The sequence below is a fragment of the Centropristis striata genome, chromosome 8 (genome assembly GCF_030273125.1).
Source record: "Centropristis striata isolate RG_2023a ecotype Rhode Island chromosome 8, C.striata_1.0, whole genome shotgun sequence".
Classification (NCBI taxonomy): domain Eukaryota; kingdom Metazoa; phylum Chordata; class Actinopteri; order Perciformes; family Serranidae; genus Centropristis; species Centropristis striata.
The window spans coordinates 27,375,149-27,391,211 of NC_081524.1; the positions used below are offsets into that span (position 1 = coordinate 27,375,149).

At 39.1% G+C, this 16,063-nt stretch overlaps 1 protein-coding gene and 1 long non-coding RNA gene across 2 annotated transcripts in view; both read right to left on the minus strand.

Moving 5' to 3' along the window:
• Window positions 1-9,445, minus strand: part of LOC131975857 (uncharacterized) — a 74,148-nt gene extending 64,703 nt beyond the window's left edge. The window contains exon 1 of the long non-coding RNA XR_009394763.1: window positions 9,180-9,445. This is a non-coding gene — a long non-coding RNA (uncharacterized LOC131975857). The remainder of the gene's footprint in view (window positions 1-9,179) is intronic.
• Window positions 9,446-10,770: 1,325 nt separating this feature from the next.
• The window catches only part of cep192 (centrosomal protein 192), a 50,913-nt gene continuing 45,620 nt past the window's right edge, over window positions 10,771-16,063 (minus strand). Inside the window, exon 52 of the mRNA XM_059339427.1 lies at window positions 10,771-12,353. Within this exon, the coding sequence (XP_059195410.1) occupies window positions 12,221-12,353 (133 nt within the window). The 3' untranslated portion in view covers window positions 10,771-12,220. The remainder of the gene's footprint in view (window positions 12,354-16,063) is intronic.

The window sequence follows — 16,063 nt, forward strand, 5'->3', positions numbered from 1 at the left end:
CTTCTAATCAGTGTGGGAACTGTGGAGCCATTAGCCAAATGCTGGGGAGTTTTTCTTCTTTAAAGCTCGAGGGCTGTGAGATCTGGCAAGTGGGTTCCCAAAGAAGCAAAAGGCAAGATTAATGATTAGAGAGGAATTAGTCCTGTGTTTCATTCATGAAAACCAACTTGTCCAACGATCAAATATTACCAAAAATAGCCACCTTGTTTTGACCAATAAGCATCTGCCTCAGTCAACAAAGAGAAACAAACAGTCAATGTAGCAGAGAAATACTACAGCATTACTGTTCCTAATGAGATCTAGACATGTTTTTAATGTTGTATAAGTTAATGTTAGTCGTCTATCGCTCTACCTCCTCTGCTTGCATGAGTTGCTTCTGACTATGTCACATACAGCTGGTATCTTATTGGTTGTGATTTGAAGGGTCAATGTCAATTAAGGACAAAGTTGAAATAATTAAAAAAAAACAAACAAACAAACTTTTTTGTAGGCCAACCCTGAACCAGCATCTCCATGGAGTCTATTGAGTATTCTCCTATGGAATTTCTGTATTGGAATTTCCGATCATGGCAGGAAATAAGCTCAGTGGCAAACATACGTTTCTGATGTTTACACATTTTGTTCAGCAGGATAATCTTCACAAATGAACACCACTTGTAGGGCTGAGTGGTATATGGATATTACGAGTTTTACTTTAGAAGAGATATGTAGTTGAGACAATACCGTCATACCGAAATATAATATATTCTGATATTGCCTTAACTTATGACCACTATTTGTTTGCTCCTCTCTGCACACTAGCAAGAGCTAGTTCCTAAAACAAGACAAAAAAAAAAAAAAGGTACTATAATTTGGAGGGATTTCAGATTTCGGGTTGCAGATGAAAAGCATCTGAATCTGTGGAAGGTTTTGAATTTGATAAAGTCTTTAAATAGGACAGGTTGATGATGATTTCTTGTGGCATTGAGTTAAAACTAAACACTGCACGTTAAGTTTAAAATACCTAGTATATCGCCATTCCGCCTAAAAATACCGGGATATGAGTTTTGGTCCATATCGCCCAGCCCTAACCATTTGTATGATGTTTGAAGCGTTATTGCAGCCAACAGAAGTAAAAAGCTAACGTTAGCGATAGTAAACGACACCACAGTCCCATGGCTTGAGCGCCACAGCTGTTATGACAGTCTCCAACAAGATAACCAGTGGTTTGAAAAGCTAGAGAATACATTGCTTATTAACCTAATCTACAATCTACAAGAGTTTGCAAGAGTACTGAAAAACACTACTAGAGGTGGTGAGGCAGACTAGTGAGAAAAGGCGGTTGCTAACCGGACACCATGTTCGGCGTGATGACGTTTAATGTCCCCGACAACCACTTTAGTTACAGTTTGGCACCAAAAGTACAAAAAAGTAAGGAACCAGAATTTGACATTAAATGTCCAGTCAGAGTTGCAATTTTTTTTTAATGAGATACATCTATATTGTGGATATGAGACTTATATTAAGAGATATCTTTTTTAAAAATCAGAAAAAAAGATTGATGTATGGTGATTTAAAAGCTGTTTTTGTGTGTGTGGACATTTTTGCCACAAAGGTCACCAGAGGGAGTATCTGGCACTACATAAAAAATACTAATGCTATCAAACCAATTGTGTTGCTAATCTTTGACATATCCAAGACTCCACCAAAACCCCAACTCTCTACTATTTATTAATTGGAAAATAATTCATTTTTTGAGGGTTTTTTTGGAAGAAATTATGAAATATTATATATAAAGTGGCATATAAAGGGTTAACATTCTGAAAATGATTTAATGTTTGGTAGTTTTGAACAAGTACGAAGTTGTTAAATAGATTTATCGGGGGAAAAGCAGAAAATGTATTCATGTATGGTGATTTAATAGCAGTTGTTGTGTGCATGGACGTTTTTGGCCACAAAGGTCACTTAAGGGTAATAAATGCACCAATGGAGTATAAAATACATGTAAGGGTTCATGACAATGGATTTTACAAAATTACTAAAAAGAAAAGTTCCTGCAAAAATTCATGCCTCAAGCTGTAACACAACCAAAATGATCAACAAATGAAAAAAAAAGAAAAGAAAAATGTACAAAAATGCCCATGGAGGGCATGAGGGTTAAGTTACAGCTGCTAGACAACATTTATCATTTGCAAACTCCTTTGTTCTGTAAAAAAAAAAAAGTTTTTTGTACAATAATCAGAAAGGGCTTCTTTTAGTATAGAAGACTGATTTACAATACACATATCAGCACTACTAAGGTATCCAGCATTCATTCCTATAGGCTTCTTTTTTAACTATTTAGAGGCACTGGAAATGTATGACTGATGTTGGATCCTACGCTTTATAAATAGGTTTTCATCCATAGGCACAACGCACGAAAACCTCCAAACGAGATAAATAGGATTACTGCAGTCCTGAAAACCCGAACAGAAATATCTCCAAAAAGCTGTTCTGTGTTCTCTGAATGATATACGCACCTCGCTGCTGAGCACAGAAGAATATACCGTGTTTTGGCAAATAAGTTCTTTGATCAACTTATCATAGTGCGCCAACTGGGGTTAAAAATAAAACTTTCTCAGAGGGTTTCACGCAGCACTTTGATCTGCCATTTGACTAGCACAACATTTTCGGATGTATTCTTTTAGAACTCAACAAATTGGCCAAGGAGAAATGTTACAAAATAGTGTAATTGGAATAGAAGTGTTAAGAATGTTTTCCTTTTTTCTGCCAAAATGTGAAAAATCTTGCTTTTAGTGCTTTTCAAAGGATATGCTGCATCCCAGGCATAGATTTTTTTGTGTTGTTGCCAAGACTACTTAAAACAAATTTTTGCAGTAAGAAAAAAAAAGTTGTTTTTAGGGAACAGTGTACTCTGAGTGTAAAACTGAGCTTGTAGCATCCGTACAATGAACTTTTCTTGATTAATTATACAGCAGCATGAACAATCAATTTTGGATGATTACATAAAGGAGAAAAAGATGAACAAACTGTCAAGGAGATGTAGGTTTCTACTGCTGCAGCTCTGGAGTCTGTTTCTCTATTATACGTGCTTTTTACATTATTTTCACTCCGTAAGGTCACATACACACCAATTACTGCAGGCACACCAGAACAGACAATGTATGAGCACATACAAAGACACACACTCCCATGAGCACAACCCAGACAAACACACACACTCTGGTGCAGGCTGGCACTTGTCTTTATCCGTCTCACACCAACACAATACTGTCACTTTTTGGCGTGTCACATGAGCTTTGAGACAGACAAGGCTGTATTATCAACAACTGGCTGGAGCTCAGGTCCTGCCTGTGTGTGTGTGTGTGTGTGAGAGAGAGAGAGAGAGAGAGAGAGAGAGAGAGAAGTAGTGTGAGAGTTCAGGTTGAGGCTGAGCCGTCAGCGGTAGACAAGCCCCGTCAAGTCTCCCTCCTGTCTAACACACACTCGGCCTCTCGCCTCGGGAGGTGAGAAGCCGCTAATTGGCAAAAACCACACACACGCATGCTCTCAGCACACACACACACACAGACACTTGAACAAGAGGCAGACAGAAACACAAACAGACAGATGGACACAGACGTCTGGCTCTGAGAAGCAGTGGTACAGTGTGCTGTGTGAAGCAGACACACAGTACAACCTGGTAGACAGGAACACATTACTGGAGCTAATAATAAACACAGTCTGCTCCCTGACTTTCTCCTCAACTTTCCCACTTACTTATTATTTCATGACTTGATGCTTTTTATTCACTTATATATTTAACAGACTCTACCTTTGAAGTTGTGCCTGCGCACAGAGCTGACCTTAAAAAGGAAAAGCTCATCCTCTGTGTGTTCTCCGCTTAAAAAAAAGGTTGAATTAAACAGGAGGCTGCAGTCCCATGAAATCTGCTCTGTGGATACAATTTTTATAAGATTTAAACATACGCAGAATGACAATGGGCTATGTCATCTATTTTAGCCTACTAATGTGCACATCAAGTTTACATTTAAGTTGCATTTGATATTCAAGATATTTTGCATGATTGGAATCTGCATACTCCGTTGTCATGGATACAAAGCATCAAGGTGCTCACTGTTACAAGTTTTGAACACCTGAATTTCCATGGCAACTGAGCAAACAAAGACCATGTGAAATCATCAAGTGTGTATTGTGTTATCATTTTAACAAACTTCTGTTGTGCAAATTACTGATATGGGTGGGTCCGATTTGAATCATACACTTATTACAATTCTTGATATTGCTAATGTATAACAGTGAAACACATGTGTTTATGTGATTGCTGCATGCATTTTACCATACTAAAATTCTACTCATTTTGTCAAGTCAAGTCATGTTTATTTACACGGTCTCAAAACTTTATTAATTAATCTCTTCCAAACACATCACAATGAAAATGAAACCACAATTAACTGAATCATTCTTAAATTCATGACAACCATGTATATAGCACATTTGGGCATAGACTCAATGTGCTTCAATAAATAAAAACAAAACAAACAAAAGAAAATAGGAAAATATCATACGTACATGACAAAAAAAAAAAAAATATATATATATATATATATACAGTTAATTATATGAAATATGGTAGGCCTATTACATATATAAAACATAAAATAAAAAATATACAGTCATGTAAAAAACATTAGATCATTGTTTTCTCTTTAATTTCTTGTGGTTTTCTTGTTAATGATTTTGGTTATTGTCAAGAAAACCATTGAAAATGGCTATATATCAGCTCTTAAATTAAACTCTTATGAGCTATTTTTGTTGTTATCATTATATTTGTCCAAACAGATGCACCTGTAGTTGTACCAGACATTAAATGAACAAGACACTGAAGAAAACAAGGGTGGTATAATCATTTTTCCATGACTGTATATCATACAAATATATTACAATGAAATGGAAATACAATCTATTAGGTATTATTCTGTTTTTATATCTTTGTGTCTGTATCTTGAGCCGCTATGACGACTAAATTCCCCCACTGCAGGATAAATAAAGTCATTTCTTATCTGAAAAGGGAATAAACCCTAATTGAAGCTAATGAAAACAGAATTTTGTGGTATTGATTTCAACCATATTCAACCCAAACACAGACGTGACAATAAAGTGTGTAAGGCAGGCACGTGGCAGTCTTAATCTCTGTCCATGCTCCATGCACATCAAACCTCTGGGAACATCTGGAAAGAAAAACCACACCTCAGCAATAAAGGTGCACTGTCAGGGAGTTATGTTTACATTTATTGTTACCAAATCACATCAGTGTCTACTAGCTTGCACTTTTCTTCGTCCTGCCTTTCCTGGCACATTGCTTCTTTTCTTGGCGCTTTTCTGCCACCCGCTGTTACTCAGTGGAACAGCATGGAACTGGCAGCAGTAATGTGCATCCCAATAAGAGGACCCACTCATCAAAACATTGCTCCATGGCACTGTTAGTGGTGAAAAGCTCCATAGGATACCCTTAAATATCCATACAGTAGAATGTAAGTTTTTCTACAGTTATATGAATTATTTTATGTCACATACAGTCATGGAAAAAAATATCAGACCACCCTTGTTTACTTCAATTTCTTGTTCATTTTATTTGCCTGGTACAACTAAAGGTACGTTTGTTTGGACAAATATAATGATAACAACAAAAATAGATAATGATTTGGTTACTATCAAGAAAACCATAGAAAATGTCTAGATATCAGCTCTTAAATTAAACTCTTATGAACTATTTTCTTGTTATCATTATATTTATCCAAACAAATGTGCCTTTAGTTGTACCAGGCATTAAAATGAACAAGAAATTGAAGAAAACAAGGGTCTAATATTTTTTTTCCATGACTGTACTTCCTCGTGCCAATCAGACTTTAGCATCATTTAAAATTCTAACAGTTGCTTAGACTTTAAGATTTAATGTAATTGAAAACATAACAGACAAGAAATCGAATTTTCAGGCTGTTGCATGATGTCCCAGCTGTCTGATGATATTAGATAACATGTTTGTAGATAAATGTCAGGCAGCAGCGCATGATGAAATAAAAATAAAAAATGTCAGTAGGTGATAAAAACCTGTTTCAACACCTTTTTAACTTTGGGACGAATCTCAACCAGAAAGGACTTATGAATGTAGTTTACTTCACCTAAATTAATAAAAAAATAATGAAGATAATTGTTTATAAAATTAACTATCAAGCTAATGGAACTTTACAGCCTATTTTTGTCATACTGTACAAAAATAAAAGCCAAAAAGTAGACTGTACTGCATGTCCAAACACTACCAGAAATATTGTATAGAAAGGTGAAAACATATCACACTGGGACTTAAAGCAAACATCAGTATTATCTCTTAATGCTTTAATCCTTCTTAGTCTCAAAAAGTATGACACCCTGAGATGCTGGCAATATTCTCCTGCCTCCATGCTTTAACATGCACATGCATCATCAACATGCACAGGTGTCCTTTTATTGAACCCGATTTACAAAGCTTTACCTGCGCAGCTCATCTCACACAGTCTGCAGCAGCAGCCCAACAGAGGAATCAGGCGAGGGAAAGAGATACGCAAAAAGCTACCTAGGCAATACTACTGCCAGCGGCAAAAGCTCTGACAAAGCATCCAAATTCCAATAAGCACTGCAATAGGTTTGTGTCACAACTGTGTATAAAATGTACAGGAGAAAAAGAATGTGTAAATGAGACTGAAATGAGAGTGAAAACAATGCAAAAGATAACTTTAAAAAGAGTGTTTGGGGATCACAGCCAGGTAAACCAATGAGTTTAGAGAAGCTCTCCTCAGCTACAGGGGACAGACCAGATCTTTGCCACATATAGATTCATGTTTTTTATGTGACTTTCACTTTAAAACTTTGAGTCATGTGTCTGAAAATGGAATCAGTAAGTTGCAGATAATGCTAAATTAAATGAATCTTCATTTTTTAATTACCAAAAAAGACACAAAATTACCAAAATGGGTGTAAAATGACCAAAAAGACATGAAATTACCAACAAAAGACACAAACGTACCAAAAAATACATACAATGACAAAAAAGACACAAACTTACCGAAAAAGACACACAATTACCAACAGACACAAAATTACCAAAAAATATATAAAACTAGGACTGCGAGCAGTACTGAACGGGCCCTTGCAGTACACGCGTGTCGGGGCATGCTGCCGTCGGGGTGTGTGCGTTACAGGGGCCAGTCTATACCACCCCTATGAATTTCATTGCCTTAAGTGTTATAGTGTGGCCACGGTACCAAATATGAAATTAGACTGCCACCACAGTGTCACCTAGGGGCCGATCAATAAAACCTTAAAGGGTTATCCTCAGGAGGGCATTGACAATAATTGTACCAAGTTTTGTATAATAATGCACAAACTATCCCTTTAATCCTCATACAGTGTATGAAGGAGGACTCTTAACTGATATGTATAAGTTAGAAGAGGCAGGTAGCAATGGTGGAAAGTAACTATGTACATTTACTCAAGAACTGGACTTAAAGTAAAATTTTGAGGTACTTTTATGTACATTTTAAGTAACTTTATACTTCTACTCCACCACATTTTGAGGCATATATTGTACTTTTTACTCCTTTACATTTAGCTGACAGCTTTAGTTACTTTTCAGGTCAAGGTTTAAAATGAAAAACATTTTTATGAATTAAACCACTCATTTCAGTGTGGTATAAGTACTTTTAGTGAAGTAAAGGATCTGAATACTTCTTCCACCACTGTCCTTTTTACTTCTTTACTTTTTTTTTTTTTTTTACTTTTCAGGTCGAGATTTAACATAAAAGATGCGCGGGTCCCTTACCCGCGCATGCGCACGACGCAGCGATCGGCAGTGAGAGTGAGCATTCAGAATAATTCAGAGCAGTGAAGCTGAAAGTTTCTGAAAGTTTGAGAAAATGCTGCAGTTGTTGTCATCCATACATGTTTGATATCAGTTCAGTTCGACGACTGATACTTTGTACGTCTGTGGGTTTGACTCTCGTTGTGGAGAAATAAAAAGACTGAAGTGAGATCAATAGACTGAGAATTTTCATTTATTTGACTTGACAAAACAAAACAAAACAATTCTTGATTTAATTTATTTTTATGGACACAAAATGCAGTTAAACGGCAATATATCACCATATCACCATATTGCAAAATGCAAAATCGCAAAAATATCGTATCATGACTCAAGTATCGGGGTAAAAATCATATCGTGGGGCCGATATGCTGATTCCCACCTCTACAACATAAGTATATAACTGGTGAAAGGATTTGTATGGATGATTGTTAATGTTTCACTGGGGTCCTCATCCCTACAGACACTGCATGTGTGCAACAATACACACAGTTCTGTACTAACTCACCAACTTAACAGAATAGATGTAAAATGACCAAAAAGACATAAAATTACCAAAAAACCCCACTAAATTACCAACAAGACACAAAATGACCCAAAAAGACGTAAAATGACCCAAAAAGACACAAAATTACCACAATAAAATACATAAAATTTTCAAAAAAGACACAAAATTACCAAAAATAAATACATAAAATGATCAAAAAAGACACAAAATTACCAACAAAAGACACAAAATTACCCCAAAAAAGACGCAAAATTATCCAAAAAGACGTAAAATGAAAATAAAATAAAGTGATGCTCTTATTTGCATAACGACAGTGGGTAGCCCCTGGCCTAAAACATGAGTGACAGCTCAGTGTATTAAGCTAGATTTCTTGTCTAACCTCCCAGCTAGCTTGTTCATCAAACATTGCAAGAGAGCTGACGACACACCAGACAGAGCAAAAAAAAAAAACTCTCCTCAGGATAATGAATGTGAGAGTTAACACGGAGGGCACGGTCAGTGGGACTGAGACAGAGCGGACTGGTGCTGTGGCCCCGGCGGTGGATGGGAGCCAAGGCTTGCCTGCCTGCTGCTAGTTTAGCCGTGCTAGCTTAGCTCTTCTGTCTGGCGCAGCTTGGAAAGCAACTCTGAACAGCAACTTTAACCGTAAAGACCCCACATCGGACAGCCTGACATCCACACCTTTCAGCATAACCAGAACATTCCTCCTCCAGCCGCCTACGACTACAGCATTATGCATTCAAAAAAATACATCAATATGCAGAAATAAGTGAGGAAATGTCGCAGGCTTCCTACCTGTAAATGCAGACGCTGACGTGCTAAGTCACCGTGTCTGCTCGCTTTGAGTCTGTGATGTTGTGATGCTAGACGTCAAGTCCAACTGCACTACAGTGGTTTCCAGGCTGGGAAGCAAAATAAAGCTCAGCTGCCCTGCTGCTGTACAGTACATGTTGCTGACAGCCGAGGTGAGGATGAAGCTTTGGCGACACCTGCATGTCCCACTCCATATAGCAGCCGGCTGGGCTAAAGGTTTGACACCGTCTCTCAGGTCACAGTGTAGCTCAGGGGTCTCAAACTCAAATTACCTGGGGGCCGCTGGAGGCAGTATCAAAATGAGACACAAAATTACTAAAAAAAAGGATACTAAATTATTTTTAAAAAAGACACAAAATGACCAAAAAAAGACACAGAATTATTTTAAAAAGACAAAATTATTAAAAAAGACACTGAATTATTATTATTATTATTTTTTTAAAAGACACAAAATTACCAAAAATGTAATTAAAGGGACCTTCCACACACAACACGGTAAAGTGCCATTCATATACAACTCGCATTAAACTTTCATATCAAGGTGAGGGCCACAAAATATCGTCACGAGGGCCGCAATTGGCCCGTGGGCAGCGAGTTTGAGACCAATGGTGTAGCTACACCAGTCAAACGAAATGAATGGCCCCGATTCAGATAGATGTCTTCAGTGGCGGTTCTAGACCAATTTCAATAGAGGTGTTTAATCAGAGGGGCACATTAAAAACGGCAAAGATGATATTTACACTGCAAAAAGGGGTGTCTAAAAACAAGATAAAAACACTAAATCTGAGGGAAATTATCTTGCTGCATAGGCAGATAATTTCACTTGACAAGATCTCCTAAATTAAGATTGCTAAATCTAGAAATAAGCATGTTGAATGCTTAAAATAATTCAATTCAGTTTATTTGCCAGACAAGAATTAAAATACATAGACATTTCAGCCACTGTACTCAGTCTCGATGTGTACCTGGAGCAGCTCACTTGGGATTTGAGAGTACCACCATGATACTGTTGGTGGACTCATCCAGACGTTGCATAAACTTATACATCAAATTTCTTAAAAGTGCTTTCAGTGTGCTAACTCCTACAGATACAAACATCTGACTAGCACTTCCTCCTCTGGGAACCTTGAGTAAAATTGTCATTGCATTATTGTAGGCAACTTGTAACTTCTGCATGCTGGAGTTTTTTTCTAAGAAAATAAATTAACTCTTAAAACAAGATAAATTATCTAACACTTCTAAATCTGAAGTTTGTTTTTTTAGAAGAAGAAACATATATATAAACTAATTAAACAGTTTTCTGCACTGTAAAGAGGGAAAACCTCTTTACTTTATTTATTACTTTTATATGCTCATCTTTTATTTCTGGTTTAATCTTTGTACTTAATATTTTTGGTCCGTACACAGGACACTCACGATAAAGCCAAAAGAACAAACTCACCAGAGCCCAGTCAGAGTTCTGCAAGGAAATCAAAAGAGCTACCCGTCAATCGCATTTTTTCATAAATGAATTTTTTCCTAATAACTACACCCCTGACAGCAATTTGTTTTGGAATTATTAAACACAACCAGGTTATTTATCACAAAACTTTATTCAAAATGTGTACATCAAATATATTACAATATATACTATTTAAAGCATGTGCAAATGTGTAAATCAGAATGTCAGGATAGCTGTCAAGGCATGTTGGCAGCAGCCTGTGACAATATACTGCCTTCATATTAAAACTTGCTCTACTAGCAGAAAATAATCCTTAAAACGCTAGTGTTGTTCATTGTTACAGTGTGTGGCACCTAACAGGTTAACACATCACTGATGAAATGTACGTACAGTTTCCGATGCCGTTCCAGTTTCAAAACTGATTATGAATGAGTCTCAATTAACCCCAAGCAATTTTGGCCATTTGCCCCAGAGCCAAAAGAGAAAATGGAGAGGTAATTTTCTGTGACTGGAACAGTGATTAACACGGTTTTGCCATGGTAACAGTACTAAGCAGGCCTGGCAAGCTGCAGAACAATACCCCACCAGAGGGAAACTCTTTTAGCATGTAATAACAATCATTAACCATCCCAATGTTGCTGTGAGCTGCACTGATCATGACTAAATTAAGCACATCTGGACTGTGTGGAACAAGTCTTGGAGGTTGCTGGGAAGTCAACACATGGTGCAGACAAAGGCCACTGTGCAGGTGGGCTCGGCAGGATGAGGAGACATTTCCAGAGAAACCACACCAGTACAGGAGAACATTTTATGAAATGTGGACATGGTTTTCTTGATGATAACCAAAATCATTATCTGGAAAACCATGGGTAGATATCAGCTCTTTAATTAAACTATTATAACCTATTTTTGATCCTTTCTTATCATTATATTTATCAAAACAAATGTACCTGTACTTGTCCCAGGCATTCAAATGAACAATAAATTGAAGAAAACAAGGGTGGTCTAATTATATTTTCCATTTCTGAATTTTGACTTTGTCCCACTGCATTCCTGCATGGCCATTTTATAGTAATCCATAACATATCCTTACTGGTACTGTCTGACTGGGGCAATGGCAACAAAAAAGCTGCCTTGTTACATGACTTGAGGATAAAGCAAATACCAGATCCAGACTGAAGTGACAAAAATGATTAGCTCTGTGAAATGTCAGAGTAGTACAGACTAATTGTGAGCCAGTCAGACAAAATCACTTAGCTTCAGGCACAAACAGGCACAATAAGTGTCCCTGGGCCAGCTAAGGACTCTTGTGCCACATGCAGAGGCAGACGGGGCTGTGCTGGCAGTAAAGTCTCACTCACCTCCAGTTAATCAGCTTCATATCTCTAAAGATATCTAAATATCTAGAAATATATAGAGCTATAACTCTAAATACAATGACCACAGTTGCCTTCATTTGATCCATAGAAGTTTGGCCTTTTTACTCTCCTTTACTCTCGTCATGATGAATAGTACAAGGAAGAGCATTCCCCCCGAAGCCAGCCAGCCAGCTAGCATGAGGAGGTGGTGTAGGATGGTAGATTCAGGGCAATGCCTCACCGGTCAGCTGAATAGCAAGACTTCCACTTGTTTCTGACTGGATGAGCAGCAAGCCAGCGTGTCTGCCTAGAGAATTGGGCTTGAACTGGACGGGCAGCTTCAGATAGTGCTGTGATCTAATGGGTGGGGGAAAAAAAGAATGACAGTTAAAAGAAAATCAAGAGATAAATAGATAAAGGCAATTATTTCTATTTGAAATGCTGAGCATGGATACATATCATGTAGCCTGAAAACCAGACAAATCCGCAGAGCTCATCTGTATTTGCTCTGTCAGATGAGCCTGGTCACTCTCACATTCAGACTGACTTCCAGACAGGCTGGCCGGGACGGGCAGGTCACTGGGCGTAGTGGCAATTTCTTAGAAGGTTTTAAACTCACTCAAGTCACTTAAGTGTTAAGAGCCAATCTGGTATTTCTGAAGCGTGTCCACTGTTCAATAATGTGAAATGAATCACAGCTGTACTCACGGATTTGTTGATTTTCTCTACATATATTTTGGAGATCAAAGGAATACACAACATCCATGTCAACTTATAATGTATCCAAAAGGCTGGTTCAAAGCATGGTCAAAAAACATTTACAGTGACGCTCCTTATCACTTTCATCAGACAAAAGGAAAATTCCCTTCCCCACCACCTGAGCATCCTGACCTATATAATTACAAAACTCCACCCATAGACAAAATATTCGCTAAATATATACAAACAATGAATCGATGCATCCAACAAAATAAATACTTTCTAGTTCTATGAGTTTACACATTAAACAAGACCATGATTAAATGGCTTCTACACTGGGTTTTATAGGATCACTGAGTGCAGTGATCAAACTATCAAACAAAACAGCGCTGATCATATATACATTAAGATTATGTTAATACATTTCCCATTTCTCTTTAATGGGCAAATTATTGCTCCGAAACATACTTAAATGTACTGTTGTGTTTCATACCACATGCACCAGCACAAATATTCATGCATTTAAAAAAGGAAAATATCAAAAAGGAAAATATTCTATCCACATCCATGTGCACACTTTGGGTTGATTTCCAGTTTGTTATTGCATTTGCATTTTGTAATTATGACAGTTCTGGCAAATTAAAAAGTGTAACTTGTGCCAAAAGCGCTAAATAAAACTTGTATTGCATGAGAAATATGCAATATGACAATGTGATTAACATAATATTATGTTTGTTTACAAACAGACTAACAGAGCCACTAGTATCTGACAGGCTGTGAGCAGTTTACAGCAACACAAAGGCAATGGAGACTGTCTTTCACTACTAAAAACTTCATGCGTTTCTTTGTGCACGAAAACGAGACATTGCAGAACTAAAATTGTGGCTTAGTATAAAACAATTCGATTTTTACACTGGCCTAGAGGGGGGGGCTTTGGTAGCCAAGCAACCAGGGCCAGGTGGCAGCCACCAATCAGAGCAAAGCAACCAACCACAGCTGCTCCCGTTACATTTGACATACACTGAGAGAGAAAGAAAAATAGCTAGAAGTGCCCCTTGAAGTTACTATCATTGAACCAACTTCACTTTGAGCATCCTGAGTTCTTCCTGAAGTCAGTCCTGAGACTTCTGGAGGGGGCATGGGAGTTTGCCCATCCAGTCTACATGTGTTTTGTGGACTTGGAGAAGGCCTACGACCGTGTCCCTCGGGGAGTCTTGTGGGGGGTACTGCGGGAATATGGGGCACCGGGCTCGTTGCTACGAGCTATCCGGTCCCTATATAACCAAAGTGAGAGCTGTGTCCGCATACTCGGCACAACGTCAAACACGTTCCCAGTGGGTGTTGGCCTCCGCCAGGGTTGCCCCTTGTCTCCGATTCTGTTTGTGGTTTTCATGGACAGGATCTCAAGGAGCAGCCGGGGGGAGGAAGGGATTCGGTTTGGTGACCTAAGAATTGCATCTCTGCTTTTTGCAGATGATGTGGTTCTTTTGGCTTCATCAAGCCGGGACCTCCAGCACTCATTGGGGCGGTTTGCAGCCGAGTGCGAAGCGGTTGGGATGAGAGTTAGCACCTCCAAGTCTGAGGCCATGGTTCTCTGCCGGAAAACGGTGGACTGCCCCCTCTGGGTGGGGAGAGAGGTACTGCCTCAAGCGAAGGAGTTCAAGTATCTCGGGGTCTTGTTCACGAGTGAGGGTAGAACGGAGCGTGAGATGGACAGGCGGTTTGGTGCAGCGTCAGCAGTGATGCGGGCGTTGTACCGGACCGTCGTGGTGAAGAAGGAGCTGAGCCGGAAGGCAAAGCTCTCGATTTACCGGTCCATCTACGTTCCAACCCTCACCTATGGTCACGAACTTTGGGTAGTGACCGAAAGAGCAAGATCGCGGATACAAGCGGCTGAAATGAGCTTCCTCCGTAGGGTGGCTGGGCTCAGCCTTAGAGATAGGGTGAGGAGCTCAGACATCCGGAGGGAGGTCGAAGTAGAGTCGCTGCTCCTTCGCGTCGAAAGGAGCCAGTTGAGGTGGTTTGGGCATCTGGTAAGGATGCCTCCCGGGCGCCTCCCGTTAGAGGTGTTCCGGGCACGTCCAACTGGTAGGAGGCCCCGGGGAAGACCCAGAACACGGTGGAGGGATTATATCTCTCTCCTGGCCTGGGAACGCCTCGGGGTCCCCCAGGAAGAGCTGGACGTTGTGGCTGGGGAGAGGGACGTCTAGAATGCCCTGCTTAGCCTGCTGCCCCCGCGACCCGGCCCCGGATAAGCGGAAGAAAATGGATGGATGGATGGATGGAGTTCTTCCTGAACGTCTACAAATGTGTTTTGTGGAAAAAAAAGTATGAAATATTTTCTTAGAGCGATCAGAAGAAACGGGTACCTCTGCTTTCCTCCAGAAATTTTTCCGGCTTTTTAACATGTTGATCTATGAGGCTGTGGTTGCATGTTGGTGGCACATCTGTACGTCTTAAGCCCAAACTTTAACTCTGACAGCTTTAGCAGACGAATGTGAGTGAGAAGACGAAATTTTCTATGTTTCTTTGTATGAATTATTTCAGTAGAGTGGCATCTGTGGCCTTGAGCGCAATTTCCAAATTTCTCTTCCTCTCCACTCTACCCTCTCCATACGGTAACATTGGGGGGGTATTTTTGCTTGTGTTTGCCGAATAATTTGAAAGCAGTTTGCCAAAAGCACACTCAATTAGATTTTTACACTGGCCCAACCAAAGTGCACACATTTTACGGAATAACAAGACATTAAATGGGGCAGCAGGGTTTTTTTATGTTCAGTTTCAGATGTGGTGGAAATGACAGTACATCACAATAAGCTCATGGTATAATAGGGTGTTTAGATATCTCAAAGGTATGATTTTAAATAAAGTTAAAAAATACAGACGATGCTCTTTCTGTCAAAATAGTAAACTGATGGTATGAAAAAACAGATACCGCCCAAGCCTAAGTCACAACATGCTGGGGTCATCTCAAGCTTACCATGAATCCACACAAAGCAGTGTTGATCCACATGTACTGTTGAGTTGGGTCAGGTTCAGGATGTGTCAAAAAATGCCACTGGATATACAAAAAGATCGACATATAGTGGTATGTCTAAGATTATTTTACTTTATTTTTTTAGAAGGAAAATAAAGTCCAATATGTTTTTTTTTCTTCATACCACCTCACAATGTTTTTCCTATTTTAATAATACCATGTTGTGCACATTCTGAACACAGTCCCACATCAGCAGGACACAGCACAGCTGGTACCTTTGGCAAGGCAACTGCTCCCAAAGGCCTTAGTTAGACAAAACATCAGTACTCTGTGTGAGTGCTGAATATAGTACCATCATCCTCCAGGTCCCAACATCTCACAGGACCTCCCA